Source organism: Balearica regulorum, chromosome 15 (genome assembly GCF_011004875.1).
Source record: "Balearica regulorum gibbericeps isolate bBalReg1 chromosome 15, bBalReg1.pri, whole genome shotgun sequence".
In the NCBI taxonomy this organism is placed as follows: Eukaryota; Metazoa; Chordata; class Aves; order Gruiformes; family Gruidae; genus Balearica; species Balearica regulorum.
In genome coordinates, this window is record NC_046198.1 from 10,395,019 (window position 1) to 10,418,936 (window position 23,918).

Here is a 23,918-nt window from a genome sequence, read left to right on the forward strand (position 1 = left end):
CCAACAAAATCAGTACTATCTATTAGCGAGATCTAGGCCTTCTAGCCACAGTCCAGGCCTCATCATTCCCAGTGCTGTGCCAAGACAGACAACAGAAGGAAAAAACCCCCCTAGTTTTACCCTTAAAAGCAAATCAATCTTCCAAAGCCCTTGGAAGTTTGTCCGGAGCAGAGAGAAATGGTGTCAACAAAGGTTAATTTCACTTCTGGCTTTTGACATGCCAAAGGTTTTACACTCATTACAGGACATTCTGATTGAGATTAGACCAAACCACCCCTAAACGCTCATTAATTCCACCACTGTTTTCTCTGCAAAGGGCCAGGAACTTCAAGTCTCAGAGACTGGAAGCTCGGTGTGGCAGCCTGCAGGCCATTCCACACACGTGTACCTGAGGATCGTTGGGAAAACCAACCTGAACAAGTTCAGCTCTACACCATGGCCATATTTTTTTTAACTCATCCATGCATTCAGGTACAAACCTCTGAAAAAACATTTACCTGTGATGAGGTGATTCGGATTTTACCGGCTGGAACCTCTGGAACCACAATATTCCCAATTCCCTGCTCTTTGACATCCAGCCATAGATTCAGCTCCCTCCCGCATTCCCTGAAGCGAAGCGGCACACAGGAAGTGCACTCTGCCCAATTACAGCTGATCTAAAAACCTTTGTGACAGCACCAGCACCTGGATGTGAAAAGTTGTATTTTGCGTTTTACAAGACTGCTCAGCAAAAGACAGGTTGAAAAATGACAATGAGCGGCAGTATTGGGGAAAAGCAGCCTCTCCTCCTGGTCTGCAGGTGTTTCACTGTAACAAGCAAAATGCACGTTACTCTCCTCACTGCCACGAAACCTGAAGCCTGTTCATATTCCAAAGTAACACAGAAACATAAAAGAATCAATTCACCTCTTGATTTCTTTCAGTAATGCATTACCTGCAAATCATTTTCTAAGGGGACACACTTTAGAAGACAAGTGACTAGAACATTAACGTTTTTAGAAAGCTCACACAAAACAAATCTTTATTCTTTGTCGCAGAAAATAAATACAGGTGTATATTTCATATGCTTTTCTATAAAAGCACTCCTACAAAATCACTGAACTGCATACAACAGTACAACCTTTTTGGCTTTTAAAATGCAAATATTATACAGTCACTTCATTTTATTATCTTTTAAAGCACTTGTAGCAAGCAGCTTTGGAAAAGGAATGCTTAATTTAGAAGCCAAATTCTTGCCTCAAGTGTTTTGTGGGGTTTTTTTTCCATCATGTATATAGTGCAACTAACCTAAAAGCAACTAGAACTGGTTTTTGTAGAATGTTTATTCCCCACCCACCCCTCCAAAAAAAACCACAACCCTGCAAAGAAAGAAAAAAAAAAAAGCTTTTAAAAACTGTTCTATCTTGATACTTAAACCAAGAGAAAACAAGAAGTGGCTCAACAGAAATATTAAGGTAAGCATGACGCTTCACAGCTCATTATCTGTTCGCTTCCAGTTTGGCCCGGGGTGTTTCTTCAGAATAAAAAGCATTAATCATCCAGTCCTATATTTCTGAAAAGGTACGACATGGACTCCCCGTTATGGATCCTGCGAATGGCTTCTGAGAGGATCATGCTGATATCCACAGTCTTGATTTTAGGGCACTGGAGTTTTTGTATTTCATGGGGAATTGTGTTTGTAACAACCACCTACAGAAAGAAAAAAAATGATCAGAAAGACATAGCTCTGTTAGGTTTTCCACCTCCCATATCAGAACTGCAAAAGGGAATGTCCATGCATCCAGGGATACTAATGGCACCGTCCTTCCTCCCTTTCATTCTGCCACGTGGGTCCAAAGGAAGATACAAAAATATCCCTCACACCGAGGGGAAAAGTCTGCTAATAGTGGCAGTCCGTCATCTCACTACTTTCCTAATTTCCCACTGCTAGAGTTTAAGGAAGTGTAGATGCCAATATTCTAGCATACAATTCCACAGTAAGAAAGCCTGAACCCAGGAACCTCCCAGCTAAATTCTTCATGCCAGTATATTTTAATAATCAAGCCAGGAGAAAATTGCTTCCTTACAAAAACCCCAAACCCATTTCATCAGAAATTCAGAATCCATGCTTACTTCATCGATTGCAGATTCCTCTATCAGCCTGGGAGCATCTGAAGATAAGAGGCCATGTGTGGCCATTACAAAGATCTTGTAAGCCCCCCTTTCCTTGAGGGTCTCAGCTGCAGCAAGAAAGCTGTCAACATCATCTATAATGTCATCCTGTCAAGAGAAGATCAAGTCAGTGAAGATTCAGCATGTCCTCAAGACAGACGAACACAGCACACCCAGATTGATGTTACATTTTTTTCAAGTGTAACAGTTTACAGCTGATACAAAACAGACATTTTTATTGATGCTGTTCTTCAGACACCTGAGCTAGATATAAGTGTGAAAGAGCAAAAAAGCAGAGTGTCCAAAACTACTGCAACATCAAGGGGGAGAGGGATTGCTCCATGAGGGGACGAGGGAAAAGCAAAGTCAACTGACACTCATTGAAAAACCAAATAGAAAATTATCCTTTTCCATGACAAGCCTGGGAATTACACTCTGCTTTAGAGAAACCTTAAGATTGCATCTTATCTACATCACCAGCATTTCTAAATTCACAGAATAGAAACATGATGACCCTCCCCTCATCTGCTCTATCAGCACCACCTGAAACTCCTCACCTTCAGGCAAGCAACTGATCAGAAATTTATCTGGCCTATTCACAGAAACAAGGTCCAAATGCTGCTTTTCAGCATGGTTCACTTCATAGTTCAGTCAGCTTCAGTAAGCGTGCAGAATACCGCCATGTGGTATAAAAAACACAGTATTGAAGGGTCATCATCAACCAAAGTTCAGCTGCTGATATAGCAGAAAATCTACTTGATTTCTGCAACTTTAACATACTTGACGTAATTTATCAAAAGCTATGGCATCTTACTTACCACAATGATAGCTATTCTTCCTCCTACATCTCCAACAACTGTGATGGGTGGTTTTTCCTTGGGAATCAGCACTGACCAATGGCAAATTTTTTAGAGGGGTAGAAAGGAGAAAGAAAAAGTTTACACAATTTACTTCAAGTGTGGAAATGTCTGCTTTGCTGGATCACCACTGCTATAGAGAGAAGTAAAGCAACAACTATTTCAACCATCATAGCATTACTGAGAAAAAACCAGCAGTATTTTGATACATTTACACCCAAATTCTTGAACAATTCAATTAATTCTTAATTTTAGAACAGAGTGGCTTGCAGACAAAACCAGTTTCATCATCTACTGAGATCCAAGCTAGGTTTATGCAATGAAGCTTTGCTGGTGCAGCTAGAGATCACATCCACATTCAGCAAGGTTACTCTGTCAGGGCGCATGACAGAGCGCTATACTCAGACCCAGTGTCAGCTCAGCTTATTAGCTCTGTCCTCCAGAAAAAAATCCAACAGAAAAAGTAAATGGCAAAAAGCAGGGCCTCTCTGCCAGGGACTCTTCTGACTGCCTGCAATGACACAACCACTCCTACACAGGGGACAAACCTCTCGTACAGCCTGGCACTAAAACCATGGACAAAGAGCATCAAAATCATGTGTGATGCAGTCGGCACACTGGAGGGAAGGGATGCTGTCCAGAGGGACCTGGACAGGCTGGAGAGGTGGGCCTGCAAGAACTGCATGAAGTTCAATAAGGAGAAGTGCAAGGTCCTGCACGTGGGTCGGGGCAATCCCAAACACAACTACAGGCTGGGCAGAGAATGGACTGAGAGCAGTCCTGAGGGGAAGGACTTGGGGGTGTTGGTGGATGAGAAGCTCAACATGAGGCAGCAATGTGCACTTGCAAGCCAGAAAGGCAACTGTGTCCTGGGCTGCATCAAAAGCAGCATGACCAGCAGGTCAAGGGAGGAGATTCTCCTCCTCTACTCCGCTCTTGTGAGATCCCACCTGGAGTACTGTTTCCAGCTCTGGGGTCCCCAGTGCAAGAAAGACACAGACCTCTTGGAGCAAGTCCAGAGGAGGCCATGAAGACAATCAGAGGGCTGGGGCACCTCTCCTATGAAGACAGGCTGAGAGAGTTGGGGTTGTTCAGCCTGCAGAAGAGAAGGCTCCAGGGAGACCTTATAGCACCTTCCAGTACCTAAAGGGGCCTACAGGAAAGCTGGAGAGGGACTGTTTATAAGGGCATGGAGTGATAGGACAAGGCATAATGGCCTTAAGCTGAAGAAGGGGAGATTTAGATTAGATATTAGGAAGAAATTCTTCACTGTGAGGGTGGTGAGGCACTGGAACAGGTTGCCCAAGAAGCTGTGGATGCCCCATCCCTGGCAGTGTTCAAGGCCAGGTTGGATGGGGCTTTGGGCAACCTGGGTCTAGTGGAGGGTGTCCCTGTCCATGGCAGGTGGGGTTGGAACTAGATGGGCTTTAAGGTCCCTTCCAACCCAAACCATTCTACGACACTATGAAAAAGGAATCTTCCCCCCACCCCCCCACTGTTTTTATAAGAATCACTCCTTTTTGATGGTCCATCACTGCCAGTCCCATTCCCCAAACCAAAAAATGATAGGTGAACACTTTCACACACAAACTTACTTACTGGGTATCTCCAAACTGGGATGAATAGCAGCTACATTTTTGGCTGTAGGTGGTGAGTGTCGACCATCCACCATGTCAGACTCAGCATCTTGAGCTTCCCCATGAATCACAGCAATTCCCAACCGTAAGCGCTCAGCAAATGACTGTGCCCTATAGGGAAAGGGTGAAAACAAACAGAAATACATTAAAATTATAATAATTCACATACATACAATCCTAAACGACTTCCATTTTATTTCTAACATTTCAGAGGAAAGATGGAATGATACTAAAATTTCAGGAAAACATACAGAAGAAGCCACTTCCCCCTTAGTATCTTGTTTTCACTAGGCTTGTGAGGAGTCAGAATAACCTTGAAAGTACCCATACTGGCCTTGAAGCAATAGGATAAACCCTGCAAGTCACATAATTCTGATTACTCCCTTCTGTTTTGCCCAACAGCAAAAACAAAAAAAAAAAAACAAAACCAAAAACCAAACACCAAAACATTTCCTAGCCTTCAGCACTCCTGAGATCCCATGCTTTAGCAGGTCTCATCTAACAGTAACCAAGAATAGCCTAGATGTCTGGACTGTCTACATTTAAAAGGAAAAAAATATTCCCATGAAAATGGAAAACAAGTCCACCTATTTATTTTTAGCAAGATGTGCACTAAATAAAGACAATATCCCTGACCTTCTGACACATAACCTTAGATATCCCTCAGAAAAGAGAATCCAGACAATCATTTTGCCTAACAAACCACACTTCAAATTTAAACAGCCTGGATTCTTACAAGCTTACAGAAAGTTCCTTCACCACACAGTATTTCTTTGACTAAAATCAGAAATTTGTGTAATGAAGTGTAAGGTTAGCTGGGGGAGTGGGGAAAGCAAAGAGTCAGGAAAATAGGAATTTCAGACAGTGCTTATATCCCAGATACTGGAAGCAGCAAGTAAACATTAGCAGATTCATCCTACCTTACCTTGCACACTCAGGAGTTCCTTATCTAGTCTAAGTCAGTCATCTAGTCTCCTTCTGGTCAACGTGAGCCTGGCACGTCCAGAGTGAGTCACTTTGTTCTAACATTAGCATCTAAGATCTGTGGCCTGAATCACCTCCTTTACACTTAAGCCTCATTTCACTATCCAAACAACTCAAAGTCCAGAGAATAACATGCCTGTTGTGGTGCTCAGTTAATTAAAAATGAAGAATCTTCTGCTCTGTGGTTATCATAGTTAGGGTATTTTTTCCAGTAGTTAATTACAGATAAATTATGATTCCAAACATTAGGAGTATGACTTAGAAGGCATAATCCTATCAACGAAACCATAATAATTACTTTAAAATGCAATATTAAACTGAATAAAGTTCAAAGTAACAGTAAAATGATTTATTCATTTTCCAGTGAGCTCAGAAACCACAGAAACATTCTGAACTTCATCAAGCAAAGGTTCTCTTTCACAAGTAGGCACTCATCTGAAAAGTGTTTTCCTTGATTAGGCTGAAACATTCAATCACCCTTTCCCAAATACAGTGTACCTCCTCAAATACTGCTTTTAAATGCTCACATGTACTCATGAAGAAGCTAAACAATACAGTTCTGGGATCCTCTCCTACAAAAATCAATTACGTGTGCTACTTATCTGTCTGATCAGTTCAAGGTATGTGTAGACTGTTTGCTGGCATGCAGAGTTACTTGACAAGCACAAAAATGCTTCCACAAAATCCTGCCTACACCCAAGAGGCAATACTGACACAAAGTAAAAGAAACAATCAAAGACAAGCAAATGTAAAATAACTGGCCGAAACAAAAGAAATCACATAAAAAGTACTGCTGGAAAACAAAGATGACAAAAGTAGTTCCCCTCACTATACTTCTACAAATTAAAGCATTTCTGATTTGCTATATAAAATAACAAAAACCTTCCTTACAAAGAGCATCATGATTCCTTGGCATGAAAGTCTAGCTAACTTTTCAACAAACTATTAGTTTGTCACCACAGCAAATACAGTATCTCTTAAAACCATCATCCAACTATTATATGACCTGTTGAGAGCAGTGTCATTCCAAAGGGTTGAGGAATAGTCAACGAAAAAGCTTCATGGATTAAGAAGTCATTCAGCCAACAAGGACTTCACAATCAAAATCATCTCAAACATCAAATTCTGTCTCACCATGCTAGAATGTAAGCCATGTGTATTTAGGATCTGATCAACCACGTTCTAAGTTGTGACCACGTTAAGCAATTACTTTGGATTAACAGCACTGTACTTCCAGCCATTTTTCTTCATTTACAGCAGGAAATTTATAATGTAAATGCACACAAATATAATATGATTAAATATCTTCTTTATCCTAACCACTGTATTGATTTAACTCATCCTTTTGTTTGTTTGGGTTTTTTTTTAACTCTTAGATTATGATTTTAGTGATGATGTAAAAGCTACATATCTGACAAAGTAGAATTGGGAGGGGTTTGAAGGCTGCTGCTTCTAATTATTGAATTATTCCTTCACTTGATCTTAAGAACAAAATCACAATAGAGATTTCCTGCTCTAACACAAGAGAGCAGATCTTACCCACCTCTTTGCAGACGCAGGTGATTTGGCCACAATTACAGCATTCCTGTAGTCTGGTATCTGTAGTAAATAACAGATAGCAATGTCTACTTCATATCCTTAGACAAACTTAAACTCAGTAAGAATCAGAGAACTTTATTTTGCCAGAAGAATTTTAAGCATTGAACATTTTACCTATCTAAGAAAGCAACCTCAAGAATCCATGGTACATGATCAGAGTTCACAGTTCAGTAAAAACAAGTATTTCGAAAATTCAGATTTTAACTTGAAATTGTACCTTTCATAAACGTCGTGTTATGTTACAGATTACAAAAATGTAGCTGCTTTAGAAGATCATCAGGGCTACGAGGACAAATGTTAAAAGAAACAGGAAACCATCAAAATTTAAGTTTCCTGTTCAACTTAAATTGTCTTGTGTGTGCACATGGCAGTCTTTAATCATTTGAAAACATAGCATTTCATCTATTTCACAGCTTTAGGGCTGTTCTTCAGAGTACACCAAAAAAATTAACACCTCTCCATCACATCATACTGACTCTTTATATGGAGCATCAAAAGGGATAAAAATTCCGCATTCACTGCACTGATCCTGCAATCACAGTCTGATATCGCTGCAAACTGCCTTCTGTGCAGATCAGCACTACAGGATGCTGCTGCAAATGCCGACAGCAGCAAAGTGGTAGGGCCAAGAAGTCTGAGTTTCATTTCAAGGTCTGATGGGTACTTCAGTTGGTCTTCATATGCACAGTCTACTCCAAAGTCTGCTGCCCCTGCTCATACTGGCTTTTCATCCCAGACTCCCTCTCTCCATTTACCCAGCATTTTAGTCCCCATCTCTCAAGGTTTCTTATCCTAGTCCCTGTTTTCCCTGCAAACACTGGCTCCGCATCAGACCTGTCTTTCCTTGTCCATAAATTTTTCTCAAGCATTCCACCATTTGCAGTTCCAGTCCTCCTTTCCAACAGCAATCTATGCTCCCTCTAAGACCGCATCTTGCCCCCTTCCTTGCAAACTCAGCATTTTCCTTCACTGTGCTGCCCTGGGACAATCTGTCTGCCATGGAGAGCAGCATACAGAAAACCCGCCTGTCCTTCTATCAGCTGCCATAACGACAGCCCACAGCCACTCTCAGCTGCAACAGCACGCAAAGCCCTGCAGAGCAGATCCAATTCTCAGAATCCCAGTACTAAGGCACAGAAGACTCTACTGAATACCTACAAATTGATCTGTTACAGTTGTAATTTCACAAATTTTGTGGGATAATACCCTGACGTGCAGTTCATTGCCTTGCTGTGAGATGTCAAATACCAGTTCCAGAGCACAGAAATACTTGGGTTTTTTCCAAACACAAGCAAAGCAAGTTCTTCCGCAATATTATCCTCAAACACACAAACCAAACTGGCTGAGTATTTCCAAAAGCACTCTACCTGAAAGAGGCATGGGAAAGAAAAAAATAAGTTCTGAATTTAGGCATGGGCCTAACCACTGAAAACAAGAGCTTTTCTGAGGACGTGTCAGGCAGCATTAATAACCTGCAATGCTACCAACTCCACCTATAATACTGGGAATTCAGCATGTTCTGTCCTTTACAAACACTCAGTTATACAACAGGCTATAAAGATTAACATGATGGAAGGTATGGACAAGGCAGGGCCTGTCACTTGACATAATAAAGGCTTTGATCTTGTTCAGACTTCACTGTCTCATTTTTCCCCTGCCAAATTATCAAATTTGTTCTCAGCTCTTTAAGAATGAAGTCAGAAAGCCAGAAATGTCATCCAAAAGATACTAAGACATCAAGAACTCCTTGTAACAAAGAGCTACGTCACTCTAAGGTTAACACGTACGCATAGGAAAGAGAGAAGACGCTAAGTATTGAACATTTGCTAAGCATACAAAGGAAGGTCATCAAATTATTTTTATACCACGCTATTTTCACTGATAGAACTGTCTTCATCCCAGAACACCAAGTAACTCTCTTCACACCTATGCATAAATTCCCAAGAGGGAACAACTACAAGCCCTGATCCTCTTAACTTTCAGTTAAATGCTTTTTAAGTGACCTCCATGCTTACCAAGCTGGACTCTATTTCATGCTATTCAATATACCCCAACACAACATCCATTTGAAACATTTTTCATACTTTGGCATTCACAATGCGGGATATACAATGAGCTGCTGCCACCATGAACTTCAGATGAGTAATAAATTCTTCCTGAGTAGCACTGGATGTAACTTTTAAGAAAAGATACTGTAAGTGACCTGGGTGGTGAAGGTACTTGCCAATATAGATCCCATGTGATCAGACACATTCAGTCAACTTTAGTTTTAGCAAGTCATCTCATGGACGAGCAAAGGAATGAAGAAATGAAAAACTGAAAGTATCTTCTAAGACCTCTCTACACATACTTCAGCAGATCTCTACAAATATTCATTTGTTAGACCGCACAGCAGCACCAGACTCAAAGCTGCAACAATTCTTTGTAAACCATTAAGAGCTCATGAATCAAAAAATGCTTCAAGACTAAACCACGAACATGATCTCGTTATTAACCATAAGCCATACATTCAAGCAACATATAAAGGCATGACTTGTCTTGTGCCTGCATATTTGTTTTGCCACTTTTTTTCTTTTTTAACTTAAGTGCTTACGATGTGCCATACTCCTCTCCTATATATACACAAGATGAATGTCTGTGGCAAAGCCGGAGCCCGGAGTTTTGTTCCATCATCCTCTAGTACCAAATTAAAAGATAACGACAGATTCAAATGGTAAGTGATTCCCCAAACATATTTCAACACTGTCATAACTGTCATAACAAAACCACTTTAATTTGGCTTGGGGGTTTTGGGGGATTTTTTTTGGTTGGGTTTTTTTTTTTTTTTTGGTTGGAGCATTTGTATCTCCATGAAAGGAAATAGCTTGGATTCAAAAGTAAGAGTGAGCTACACCTTTTCTCTCACCAGGAAGAAAGCATTTGCTTTATTCCAAATTATCATTAGTCAGAGACATAATACGCATCTTATACCTACAATTATCATTTGCACAATTTGTATATACGAATCCACCATGAGCACTTCTCAAAGCACTTAGAAAAATAAGATGGAGAAATGGATGCACAGAATATCAGAAGTTAAGCTCCTCAAGTCAAGACATGCTGAACAAACAGCAAGTGAAGATTTCCACACAAGAAGTCATCTGTTCTTACTGTCTGAGTATGATCGATAGGCTCTGTTTACAATTTAACTTCCAATGTGTTTTCATAATGTGATATAAATTACACCTACACAAGCAGTCCATCCTATAAATGCCAAGGAAATTGGAAATAGAGGAGGAAGAGGACATCAAGAGCAATAAAATCCTCTTTTCTTAATACTAGTTAGGGCAATATATCGAAGAACAACAGAATCACTGCGTGGATAAGAAAATGCCAGCTCTTCATGAAATGAAAACTTAAGCCTGTGGGGAAGAATCAACTGTCCCAAAAACACTTCTTGCCCCAACATGACCTTTCTCCCTTTAAAATTCTATTTGAAGAGCTAGTCTTTTCACACGAATTTGTTTCAGAAGCCTTGAGACACGACAAAAAGATAGTTAAAAAACCCAACTGTAATAGCAGGCCTTCCTCACCTCTTCTTGGATGTACTGTAGTAAAAATGGAGATGCTCTCAAGTTATCAACTGGAATATTGAAGAAGCCCTGTATTTCCTTCTGATGTAAATCCATGGTAATAAGATGAGTTAGTCCTTTTAAAAAAAAAAAAGATACATATGGATAAGCACATCAAAAAAAGTAAGAGAACAGACACACTCTTTAGTTGGCTAGTTAGTTTAATTGAAGTTTGTCCAGAACAAAATATCTAAGCTGCATTAGAACAACAATACTATACTTAGTGAAAGCATGTAGCATATTAACTATGTCCCTGTTAAGTACAGCGGCATTATCACGTTCCAAGACTTCTACAGTGTCTTTTTTAAAGGAATCTCAGAACACTCTACATAATTGACTCAGTAGTGCCACACTGAGGCAGGTAAGATCTTTCTCCACCTGACATGTGACAAAATGGAAGCACTAATAAGATAAATTGTCCTATGCCACATAGCAAGACTGTGGCACAGCTAACGTTAGAGTCCTGAACTCCTGAGAAAAAGGACCCAAACTCTCATCATTGAAACACTTCTCTTAAAATAAGAAACCAGATCACACTGTGTTCATTATAACTGCCCATTTTTCCCAGGAACAGGAGCAAAAGGAAAGAAGCAGAAAAGAAAATGTGTTGAAGGCTGTGAAAATGAATAACCTCATTCTCCCACATCATCTCAAATGTAAAGGATATAAAGTGCATTCATCCAACAAGTAAAAAACAGGCTAGAAAAATGACAAAGCACAACTGTTTGAGAGTGTTAGAAAGGCAAAGAATGGCATTACAAGGTATGGATACCACGGCCCACAGCAGCATAGGCCAGCAGACTCATTTTGCCAGCTCAGTAGGACACAATGTAAAATGGCCATTACAAGTTTGGGGGTTTTATTAACTCACCATTTGGAAACATTTCTAATTACATTCTCCTTTCTATCTGGGTTTTAAACTCACAAAAAAAATTGGCAGTTATTTTTAGAGTCCCAACTTGTGTGCAGACCTCTCTAAACCTGAAAGCTGACAGCAGGAGCCCCCGTTGCCCTGATTATTTCATAACATCCTGCATTCTTACCAGCTTTGCACATCATTGAAGCCAGTAATTTGGAGACAATGGAGCCCCTTTTCCTCATCTTGCACTGTTTGCTGTACGGGAAGTAAGGAATCACTCCAATAATGCTTTTGGCACAGGAGGTTTTACAAGCGTACACCATGATCAGGAGTTCCATGATTGTAGTATTCACATCCCTAGAACAAGAAGCATATAGTTCTGTATCTCACACAAAAATCCTGTATTCAACACAATAGCTAAACCCACGCCAGGAATTTCACTCCAGGGCAGTAGAGAGTATGGTGACTGAGTGATCTTTGCTAAGAATCCAGCTGTGCACCTCGGGACAGCAAGTGCCCTGGACCCAGCATTTTAATTCTTCATTGGAATTACACTTCATTATTTTTTTCACTTATTTTTGGCAATTCAACAGTTTTTGTTATACCGTTTTCATACTTTTAGTAATACAGCACGTTGCTGTAACAAAGTAGTCCACGATTTATCTCCAACATCTGTTTCTATCAGGCACAAAACAAAATAGATATGTTTTTTGATATAGATAAGTTTTTTAAAAAAAGTTTCAGACTTTGCAACATATTCCTCCACTGTTCAAGCCAACAGCAGGCAAAATATTTAACAGTTACCATCTATTTTCTGCCATAAATTAAAAGATTGAGAAGTTGGTTTTTTTAGATGACAACCGGTCATGAACCTTCTATTTCTGTTGCCATTAGAAAAAATGTCTTAGCATTTGTAAAGTTCTTTCTGCATGAAAAAGAATTTGTTTTCTAAATCACGGGACACATTGCCTAGGAAATGCTCCTCCTACGTTTAGAACTTCATAATGGTGCTGCAGATGGGGTAGCTGAAAAGGGAAGAATTTAAAGAGAACGACATAAGCAAAAGAATGCACTTTGCGAATGAATACAGAGACCCAGGGGAAAGTTTCATTGACATATTCACTGAAAATTCAACTACTAAGAGGTTAACTTACACTGAAGTCTTCTTTGTGCACATATCAAAAAAAACCCTAAACAATAACAACAAGCAACCCCTAAAGAGAAGCCTCTACCTAGTTAATCTAAGCTTATTATACTGTACCACATACATAAAATGTGAAGAAAAAAACAAATCATGCCTATGAACCGTTGATGTCAAAATGCTAGCACAGTGTCTTTAAACAGTTACTCACTTTGAAACTGTTTGGATGATAAATACATCCTTTCCTCTCACAGACTCCTGAATCTGCACTCTTGTTTCTGCCAAGAAGAGAAATATGTACTATTTGCAATAGCAAAACTCAACAGTCTAAGAAAAGGGTAGCAAATACATGCACATCATAATTAGGTAAGTTTCCAGTTTTGCCAATTAACTGCTCACCTCTGTTTGGCTCTTGATAAACCTGAACTTTCCCCATCTCAACTCCTAAACGCCTGCAGGAGCAGAAAAAAGAAAAAATAGAAGTCAATATGGGAAAATGAAGGGCAAAACAAATGCAAAGCCCATACTATGCAACAGTTACTGAAAAGGCCATATTTCACAGAAGAAAACCAAGAAAAGAAAACCCCCAAATCATAAAATCAGTAATTATAGTGGAAATTTCTTAAGAAAGCATCTACAGTTTCCAGAAGCTGCACTGCAGGCTAAGCTGAACTCATTTTCAAGTCAAGCTCAGAAGGAGCAGCAGAAAAAAAAATTCCTTGATTACTAAATTATGTAATAATTTCTAATTTTTAATATATATTTCTATATATGTTTTGTACGTTGCCATATATATGTATATACACAGCAACATACACATGCACAATGCTTAAAAGACCACTTTTAAATCATTCTATGTAGAAAAAATGTCAACGCAGAGTGAATAGGAAATACTAGCAAGCTCTATTTGATGACTAGTGGCAGACTGATGTCTGCTATGTTTATTTCACTTCGGTATTAGCACAGACACCCACCACTAAAAAAAAAAAGCAGATAACCAAGTATACTGTGCACTTATGCCCAAGTCCTTACAATGCGCGACTTCAGTTCCTTTGCACTCTCCTTTCTCCTCCTGTCTACACCTAACTTTGGGTACATAAGCCTCAGGAAGAAACCCATCATGTGCAGTACTCCTGGTAACGTTATGCATCCTAACACTACTCCAGCAGCACAGTAAAAAATTTCTTAAGTCATAAAAGTTCTGCTGCAGCGTTCATGCATTCAAAGCTAAACAAATCTAAAATATACACTGAACAGCAGTTTTGCCTTCTAAGAAAACTCCACTACAAGCAGAACGAGAAAATTATGAAAACTTCTGCCATGATTATTTAGCACTATCCAAACATTATTTTTCCCACACGTTCTCTACAACATACTGCAGTCAATCACAACCTGCCACCGACCAATTTAAACACCAGTTATTTTCTTTGTTATTGATCTGTTGAAATACAGTATGCAATACAGTACACTAGACATTCCTGCAAACCGTGGCACTCTTCCTAGGTAACTTTCCTTAAACAGAGAAATCAGTCTTTAGGAAAGTAAGTCCCATCATAACAACACCAAGATCCTAAGCTGCCCTGCAGGAGATTTTACTTACTCAGCAATCCTCTTCGATAGTTCCATGCATGACGAATTTGAATTAGCTGAAAACAGCACCAGTCCACCCTTGGTTATATTCATGATGGCCCCAGTTTCAGTTGATGGCACACAAAACATCAAACCTAAGTTGTTTTTCCACTTCTAAAAGACTGCAAGAGATCAAAGGTCTGTTAAAGCCATAACATTAAAAAACAGAAAAGAAACAAATTTTCTCTGTTTAGAAAGCGAAGAGTCTCCCATAAGCCAGTATTTTCCAGCATCCTTGATATTCGTTATCACCACTTTAGTAGTACCAGGAATATATCCTCACAGGACCTTGGGACCCACAAGCCATATTTTCATCGACCTAGCTCAGCATACCTAATGGGATGGCACAAAGAAGGGGACTTCAGCCTGCCTCGCCTTCCTTCTCCTGCCCCCAAGCTTTACATACCCTCCAGCAGAACACCTCCATAGAGGCCTCCAAAGATTCCCCCCTAGACAACCTCCTAACTTCAACAGGTTTTTTCCTTAGTTTTTTTTTTTATTTTAATGTTTTCCTCAGCTTATCCATCTAGTAACCCACATTCTCTTTTCCCTCAGCTTCTCCAGTTTATTTTCTAGAACTGAGCAACATTTATTGACTTTTTCAAGACCACAAAGCCAGTCAGAGGTAGAATTGAGCTAAACAGAGTTCCCAGGAACTGGCTCCCTGCTAAATTGGCTAGAAGAGTGTATTTCCATAGCTGTGTATCTTTCTGTCACTTTGCAATAAATTATAAACTTACAAATAAGGATGAAATGTAAGGAAGAGTTCAATAAAGCTGGTAGCTGTAAATAATGACCTCTTGCACAATGCATCCACTTGGTGAAGCAGTTGTCATTCTTTGATACTAATATTTCTCCTGTGAAAACAGGAGAAAAATATCAAGAGGAAATCTATACAATTTTATTTTCCAAATAAAGGCACAAACCACTAATCCTGCCAAGGATTTGATGGGACTCCATTCTGACACTTTTTATTCTTCTACGTAACACCATATTCTCATGACTTCTTCTAATATAACACTTAGTTCAAATATAAGGGGAGGGGAAAAAAAAAAAAATCACATTGACCAGCAGTCACTGATAAACCAAAGTAGCATTCAGCTCAAAAAGTCCTAGGCTACAGCATTTCACTTCTGCTGTATAAAGAGTTCAATCCTTCGTCATCCATTTTAGCATTACATAAGGGACTGAAAATATCAGATACAAGAGGCATAATTCAAAACAAAGCAAATAGAAATTAGGATAAATCAATAACTTATTTCCTGGCAAACATCTCCCTGCTGAGAAATGTAATTATCTAATAGTCACATGTATCTGTTACAAAAAAATGGCGGTATATCAACTATTAAGTACTCCAAAACAGCATCTAGAAGAAAAACAACAGTTTTCCTACTTACAGCTGGCTAGCTCTATAAAGAAACTCATCCAGCCTACCTTTGCAACTAGATATATTCTTGCTCAGTTTGACCTCATCACAGAAACTGTACCTGACTCACTCTCTTAATTGAGCCAAAGTCAGGAACTTCCTAACAACAAATCTCTTCATGAAGAGGCTGTGCTACACTCAATTACTGTGAATAAAAACCTATACCATCAAAGCAAGACCCTACCTCTTTCAGCCTTTGCTTTCAGACAATAAGATTAAAAAACCCTAAATCCTAGAAGGCAGTACGGTTACAGCTCAACTATATCCCTGTATCACTCCCAAACTAAGTACTCAAAAATTTAAGAATTAAAAAGCTATTTCTTACCTAGTGTTTCTTCCTTTGTTCTGCTGCACACTTACTCTCTGTAACTCCCAGCTGTTAACTAATGGCCATCATCTGTCAAATATGCATAATGGTGCTAAAGATACATCTTAAACCCAGCAAAGTGAGGATTTACTAGAAATGCTTTTAGATCTCAGAAGAACACCCAAAAGCACCCTGCTTGTGTGATTAGATGGGAACAATGTGGAGACAACTTTTGACGTAACTAAAAATGTCCACATGGTGTTTTGAAAACACAGGGTGTTTTTCCAATTGTGTTACCTCCTTTCCTCCACAGATTACAGAAATGAGGAGAGTTAAGAGATCTGCTGAAAGACAAGAGTTGTTGGTTGCCAATTATTGTTTGGGATGCATTTTACACAGTGACATTCACAAGCAACACTGAACACAGCTCTTCACATAACCATAGGTCAATGACTTTCTTGCAGATGTACTTCAGCAGCAACAAGTGGGCTACAGTGTGTGGGGTGGGAAAGGAATTTGCATTGGTGGAGTTATATTGATGTATCAACCTTGAAACAGGTGTTGGGATGACAGCAAGCTCACAAAACTTTATTAGACATGTAAAGACATGACTCTACAAGGGTAGATGGGACCATAACCCTCTGGCCTGAGGTGGACAAATCTTACAAGCGTGCATCAAATTTGGCAGAATACACACACCAGAGTAGGCTGCAGCCCACAAACTCCTTCCCTTTCTTTTGGGCTGCATACAACTACACAGACACATCATGATGAACACAACAATTACTGGACTGGGTACACGAGGCCCTACTCCCACAAATTGAGCATGTTCACACATAAAGCAACAAAGGCAGAAATAACTGTCGGGGTAATCACGATAGTGAAAAATTGATCCCCACGGGCTGGAGAACTGAACTCTCTCACCCATCTCCCCACGGTGTGCGTAGGGGGTATTTCCCCAGCCCCAGAAGAGCTGTCCGCATCAGCCCATCCCCCTGGGCTAAACGGCAGAGGGTCGACCCTTCCACCCCACACCTCCCTACAACTCCTTCAGCTCCTCCACGTGAGTGACACACGCCCTGGGACGGGAAGCCCGCCCAGGCATCCCAGGGTACCTGAGGATCCCTTCCCTCCTCTCAGGGGAGAGGCCTGGGCATGCCGCAGCCCCCAGCGTGGAAGAGAGTACGCCGCTTCCCTTCACCTGTAGGGCTGGCGGACGGCGAGGAGCTCCTGGTCACTGAGGAGAGGGGCGGCCCAGAAGAGGGCCCCCCTCTCACAGCGCCCCAGAAGGGAGGGCGACGAAGCCCCTTCCTCAGGCGGCGGAACCCTGTGTGGGAAGGGGAGAGAGCGCTGGGGGAAGGGGATGTCCTGTCCTCACACAGCCGGCTGAAGTGGGCTGAGTGGGCGGGCGTACCCCTTTCTGAAGGCCTTACCTGCCGGCTCCGGCCCCCGGCCCCGGGAGAAGGCAGCCCGGCCGGAGGGGAAGGGGAGAGGCAGAGGCAGCGGCGGAGCTCAGCCCCTCTCGTTATCCGCTTGCAAGATGGCGGCGCCGCGCGAGGGAGGGAGGGGAAGGGAGGGCACGCGAGGGGCGGGCGCGAGGCGACGCCCTCCCCCCCCCCACACACACCTTCCCGCCACGGCCTCGCGGGGCAGCCGAGGGGAACCGGCGCCGGCGCCATCTTCCCTCCTCGGCCCCGCGGTGCTGGGGGCGACAGCGTGGAGACCCCAGCACCAGCACCGCATTTCAGCTTCTCCCCTAAAAAAAAAAAATAGACTAGCACGATGGGTGAGTAACGGCCCCCGCCAGGGTTGAGAGCCCATACAGCATAAACCAGCGGATGTCTGTGAGGCAGTGGGTTTCAGAGCTCCCGCACCTGCATCCCTGTCAGAGGAACAGCTGACCACGGTGCTGCTCCGGGCACCACCCACAACGGCAGTGCATCCTCAGCATCCCCGCCAGGCACCAAGGTACAGGCCATCTTTGCCATCGGACCCAGCAGTGCTCGTAGAGAAGGAGGCTTTTCTGGAAAGTAAATTAAGAAAAAAAGTGATCGGTCATGTCTCAGTTCCCTTACACCATCAAGAGCACACGCTATTTGTCCAGAGTCCCCTATCAGCACCTTCCTTGCAACATATATAGGTTAAACTGGATGAAGATGCATTTGATGTCTGCAGCAAGACACTGATGTTAGTCACCCCAGCTTTCACAGAGCAGCATCCAGGACAAAAGTTACATCCTTTAACTGCTTTGAATAAGTTACAGTTATCCTGCACAGGTTCAGGAGAATAAAGGTCTTGCTAGGACCCCCCTCTAGGAAAACAAACAAGCACCATGTTTTCCCACTAACCAGGTAGCTAGGAGCTGTTTTAAATTACACTTTATGCCCAGGATCAACAGCACTTTATGGATCAAAATTTTATCATTTGTCATAAAACTATGAATCAGGTACTTTCTGCTGCAGCTTTTCTCACAAAAAGCAATTAAGCTTAATTATTCCTGGACTGGAAGGTGCATTAGAACAAGGCCTGGAGCACCCCAGCAGATACTTTTGTCTGTGCTGGCCTTACCATGAAGGAGGAAGAAAAGCCACAGCTGCCCACACTGCTCACCAAACATGCCTGCAAAAGGACAACATTTAAATTCATATTTTCAAACTGCAGTTTCTGCCATTCCGAGCTGTATTTTCCATTTTAAGTATTCACAGACCAGCATTTCCCTGTATCTTACAACATTTGCTTATTGCTTCTTGCATTCCAACACTTCATCAATTGTCTCATTTCCCTTCTTTCAACAGACTCGGAGCTGGGGAAGGAGAGACATTTAACCTGGATCTGCCGAGCAGCTGCCAGATGTAGAGCACTCCACTTGTAGCACTTGCACAAAGCAAAGACATCTGTTTGAAATACGTGAGCAGAGAGGCCATAAGCCTGTATCCTCACAGAGATGCAGCAGTGATACTCTTCTGAATTACATTTAAGTGTAAGACTAAACCTCTCTTAACTCCTCACCACCCCCACCATTCTCAGGCTGTATTTTTCTGCTTACAGGCTAGTGTTTCTACAGTTAATTCAGAGTCACTGACCATAGTAGGTTCTTGTTTTGTTTTTTGGGCATTTAGGACAAAGGGGAAGGGGGTTTTCAGCTTTCTGTTAGCCTCTTTGCAGAGCAGCAGAGATTTCTCTTGGCATCAGTGTTCGTCACAGGATTTCACTACAGGCTGGTATGGCAGAGCAGTTCAAGGCAGAGCAGCTAGAAACAACACGTGGTGAAGCACTGACCCATAATGCAATTAGCAGCCTTCCCCAGAAGCATTTTTTCAATACCCTAGGGCACCCAGAATTTGCTGACTATTTGATTCGTGCTGCCCCAAATTCCTGACATTGCTTAGGCAAACCACAGGACCAGGAACTAAAAGATTCTGTCTTCTCATCCCTTTTCTAAGGCTACTGCCTTTGTTTTCTCAGAGCAAATCACTGTCTGTCCTGTCTCTGTTTTCCTGTTTGGAGAAATGGGAATTTAAATCTCAGCTACCAAGGGAGAGGGATTTGCTAATTTTACAATATACTACCCAAATGCTAAGAGTTTAACAAATAGTTGCTCCACAACAAGCACCCAGGTTTTATTTGCTTTAGAATGATTGAATTAGCAGTCGTCTAAGGAATTTTGAAAAAACTGGTGGGTGTGAATATACTGGCTCACAGAGATTTATTGTTCTTAATCCAGATGCAACCCTGGCAAGCAGAGATGTGCTAAAAACTCCACACCTAGTCCAGCCAAGGTGAAGGGCACTGCTCATCCAGTGCTTGGCTGGACAACAGCCTGCATCCATCACCTGAGAAAAGACAAATGCTACTGTCACCCAATCTCCTGAGCTCCATCCATCACTGCTCAGCCAGGTTGGCTTTTTTTTTTTTTTAAAAGGTAGATGCTAAAACTCACCTACCGAAACACCTGACAGCAAAAATTATGACATGGTACACTAAAGAAACCTTTTTATTTGATCCTTACAGAACCCTGTGAATAGTTTTGGTCTTTCCCAACAGTTGGTCCTACGAGGCATCCCAAAAGCATCCTCTGCCCTATATAGCCCCGCTGGGAGGTTCTGCAGCATGCAGGCACCTGTACACTGAGCGCAGCCTCGAGGCCACCACCTCCCTCCTCCCCTGCCTTGGGAGAGGCTCTGCCTAATTTCCAGAAGATGCTGGCTTGGATAGTACCCAGCTAGGGAGGCAGAACTCAAAGTGGCTATAAATGCATTTCTGAATCAAGGGAAAGGGGAGTGATTTTATCATTTCTTGGGAGTAATCTGGAAAATGGCATTGCCCACATCTGGGAAGCAAAGCACCTTAAAAAAGGCCCTGGAGCAGAGAACACACCTTATCTATGTGAAGGGCTATGTAAATAGATAGCACTCCTTCATTGTTTTATTAAATATTACTGCTTGGCCACAGCTTGGCCATCTGCAGGAAATAGGCACCGACTCATTTTGTTAGTCCTGTTCCTCCTGAGTCATGAAGCTTTGACTGAAAGACTCACCGGGTTCAGTTTGTTTTCCTGTCTCTAACCGCACGCTCAGTTCTGGGTCAGTCTGCAATGACCGACAGATCTGCTGCATCAGCTTGGGCACAGGGTTATCTCCAACCAGCCTTCAAACAAAGAGATGACAAGCTTGTTGGAATACCCACTGTTTAACACCAGTCTCTGCACAGATAAACATCTCAAGCTGGATGAGAGGGTGAGGATTTGAACAAACACTGTCCTGAAACAAGAACCAGCAGTAGTGCCTTCTGCTTTGTTTGCAGATTGTCTTTGCTTTGCTGTGTCCGTGTGCAGTTCTGTCCTGCAAAGTCTGTGTAACAGCCAGTTAACAGCCATCTCCTTCTGTTTACAGATGTGGTTTGCCCTTCAATTCGCCTTTACACAGAAATGGTTGCACTGGACATTGAAGTCATGTCATTTTAAGGAATCTGACCAGCTACACAGTTAGTGCCAAACAGCCCATTCCTCCCTGTCCTACCTATGTGAGTTGCCATTTATTGCACTAAGCTACAGCTCCTCCACAAACAGACAGTGTGCGTGCATCCTGCCCTGTACAGGCATTTAGTGAACATACAGGAAGGGCTTGAGTTAGTCATGGGTCACTACAGAGTAGGCTTGCAGATTGAAGCAGAACTCAGTACAGGAGAAGAGATCCCGTGCTTTGCACTCACAGAGCTAGACTGCGGGGCGTAAAGAAAGATTTGGTCCCAGCTCTGCCCAGGACACCTAAGCAGAAGCTAGGAGAGGTGCAGGGAGGGACCAAAGTGCAACCAGCAAAGAGCACCCTGTTCCCTTCCCAGTTTGGGGCCGATCAGGACTGACCCTGCACCAGCAATAGCAGGTTAACTGCCATGTTAGGTGGGACCCTCACCCAGCTGCTACACCAAGAAAGGCTGAGGAGACCTGGGAGAGGCTTGGCCTATACCACTTACTAGTACTATCACCAATACCTCTCCTTCACAGAGAAACTTTTTACCAATACCAGTCCTCTAACTCAACATACTGTTTCCTGCCTGATTTCAGCAAGCTCTGAAAGATGTTCTGCTGTCAGACCTCTGTGCACTGTCTTTTGCTTGACCTTATCCCACAAGTCCATTCCCCAAGCGCAAGAGTGGGTCACTTAAAAATTTTACTCACCAGGAAAGTTTCACCAGAGGAAAGGCAGGGGAACTGCTAGCTTTCACAGAGGCTTTTATTAAGTTCTCCTTAATGAGAGAGAGCTTCCTCACCTGCCACATTCTCCCTCCCACTCATTTGCACCCATCATCATGCTGCTGGTACTTTGAAGGCTCTCTGAGCTCTCACTCCTTCCTCGTAACTACTCTGAGCCCAGTTTCTATTTCCGTGCTCTCATCCAGGTCCCAAGCAGAAAATACCTTCTCTAGAGCTACCGCTTGCCACGTCCTCCTTGGCTGGTTTCTTCCCTGACACCTCTGCAGCTTCTCCCAGCTGCAGAGTCACCTGCTGTATTCCCTCCTCCAAAGCAAAGCAGCAACAGCTCTTCTTCAAATCCCTGACTTATGCGCTTGCTAAATCCCCTGTTGAGGACCTACTGCCTGCTGCAATTCACCCCAGGCTTTAACTCCTTGAAATTCTTGATATATCTTCAGCTAACATCCTGTCTGTGTTACAGAAGCAGCTGTGTGACAAGACCCAATTACACCATGGTTGTCCCTCAGCATGATTAAAACACCACCGTTATTTTCTCTTGCGCTGAAGATTGTAAGAACATCTTACCATCCTGCTAGACTCTAGTCTGACCAAAACTGATCAGACAGCTGATCCAGTGCTGCTTAGGCCTGATGGAATTCCTGATGGAATCAGGACAGGACACACCTAGGCTGTAATTGGATTCTGCCAATTCTCTTTTCAGCATACTGAGGTCTGTCATCCCTCACCTGAACTGGCCCCACGATGTAATTTTTCCCATCTACACTGGCTAGTGAAGTATCACCGTCCCTTGCTACCTTCCTTGGAGGGCAGCTCTGGACCACAGCTCCAGCCAGTGCAGTTTCTGTACTCCGAAGGCACAGCCTGTGACAAAACCTCTAGCCAAAAATCACCTGCCAAGTCTTTCTGAGATCTTCACCAAGATGTTTTGTTGATTCCATATTTACCTTGCCCAACACCAAAGTATTAATGACCTCATCAGACTACACCCTGGTCTGCTAATTCATACCAAACACTGACTATCAAAACTTGCCTGTTCTCTCAGCTAAGGCTTCCCCAGCACAGAGCCTGAACCCCACACGTCCCAATGGCTCTGCCTGTCCCAGCCTGCTGTTTGTACGAGCGGGGCTCTCGGATCGGCCCCTCCGCAGGACCAATGGGGGCCTGATGCCAGCGGGGCAGCGGGTTCAGGGCCTTTCTCAATGACTGCAAATACTACGGGGTTCAGGCTCTTCCACCCATCCGATCGCATCTGAAAGAGCCTTGAGAGCAAAGCTGCGTCAGAGGGGGGCACAGCTGCCAGAAGAGTCATTCAACCTCTTTGGATTGTTTGCATGCCTTTTTTTCATTCAAGCTTTTCTAGATAAGTGCATGACAAACCAAGTATCAGAGAGAATGAACAGCCTGCCTCCTAGTTGGGAATGAGGGACTATCACAATTATCACTGTGATAATGAGATAATCTGAACATGAGGGAACTCGATACAATGGGAGATTTATCTTGGAACCAGTCCCTTGGCAGCCTGACCCCATATTGATGTCAGCACGGTTTCTTATTGCACAAAGGTTAGGGATCAGACCCGGGATGACAGACCCATTTCTATCTCGAGCGCATCCTGTTACACAGCAATGGCCGTTACCATTGATAAAACATTCGCTTCCCCCTTTTTAATCCCAACAGTATCTTGGCAAGCGTTCACAGGAATGAAAGTCTGAAGCGTCCTCCGTCCCTTCCCTATCATGCAGGGAGACATTCAGCTTTGTAAAGACATGCTCTTTTGCTTAGGTGTAATAACATGCCGCTTAGAGTGGAGATAACTTCTGGGAGGGATATTGCAAGAGAGAACAACTTGGTCTCGGGTCTGGAGTCGAACGGGATTAGCTGATGAAACAGAGCTGCTGCATGGGATGCCAGGGAGAAGATGGTGCTCTGTAGGGTAGTTACCTACCAGTATTCCAGTGGTAATTCCTTAGATCACCCAGACACTCCGCTTCATTTAAATCATCT

At 42.5% G+C, this 23,918-nt stretch overlaps 1 protein-coding gene across 4 annotated transcripts; it reads right to left on the bottom strand.

Annotated features, from left to right (window-relative positions):
* Nucleotides 1-992: 992 nt before the first annotated feature.
* On the bottom strand, nucleotides 993-23,000 carry PRPSAP2 (phosphoribosyl pyrophosphate synthetase associated protein 2). Of its 4 annotated transcripts, XM_075768015.1 has the most exons (19): nucleotides 21,879-23,000; nucleotides 20,739-20,848; nucleotides 19,285-19,451; nucleotides 18,770-18,820; nucleotides 18,322-18,370; nucleotides 18,076-18,224; nucleotides 17,635-17,957; nucleotides 17,317-17,528; nucleotides 15,209-15,325; nucleotides 14,440-14,590; nucleotides 13,239-13,291; nucleotides 13,051-13,117; nucleotides 11,883-12,055; nucleotides 10,801-10,916; nucleotides 7,173-7,228; nucleotides 4,608-4,756; nucleotides 2,970-3,040; nucleotides 2,113-2,259; nucleotides 993-1,689 (listed from the first exon to the last, which is right to left on the bottom strand). In XM_075768015.1, the coding sequence occupies exons 10-19, from the start codon at nucleotides 14,556-14,558 to the stop codon at nucleotides 1,531-1,533; spliced, it is 1,110 nt and encodes a 369-aa protein (XP_075624130.1). In that variant the 5' UTR covers nucleotides 14,559-14,590; nucleotides 15,209-15,325; nucleotides 17,317-17,528; nucleotides 17,635-17,957; nucleotides 18,076-18,224; nucleotides 18,322-18,370; nucleotides 18,770-18,820; nucleotides 19,285-19,451; nucleotides 20,739-20,848; nucleotides 21,879-23,000; the 3' UTR covers nucleotides 993-1,530. The 4 variants fall into 4 exon arrangements, with proteins under 4 accessions (XP_075624130.1, XP_075624132.1, XP_075624133.1 ...); XM_075768017.1 differs by lacking the exons at nucleotides 18,770-18,820; nucleotides 20,739-20,848; XM_075768018.1 differs by lacking the exons at nucleotides 17,317-17,528; nucleotides 18,770-18,820; nucleotides 20,739-20,848.
* Nucleotides 23,001-23,918: the final 918 nt, after the last annotated feature.

What these genes read in the sequence shown, in the direction of transcription:
- PRPSAP2 (XM_075768018.1), bottom strand. Translation starts at nt 14,558, where the DNA reads ATGTTTTGTGTGCCATCAACTGAAACTGGGGCCATCATGAATATAACC. An exon ending in ATCATCCAAACAGTTTCAAA is followed by an intron (nt 12,056 to 13,050) that starts GTGAGTAACTGT and finishes TTCTTGTTCTAG; the next exon opens with GGATGTGAATACTACAATCA. An exon ending in GAAGAATAGCTATCATTGTG is followed by an intron (nt 2,260 to 2,969) that starts GTAAGTAAGATG and finishes TTCTCTTGACAG; the next exon opens with GATGACATTATAGATGATGT.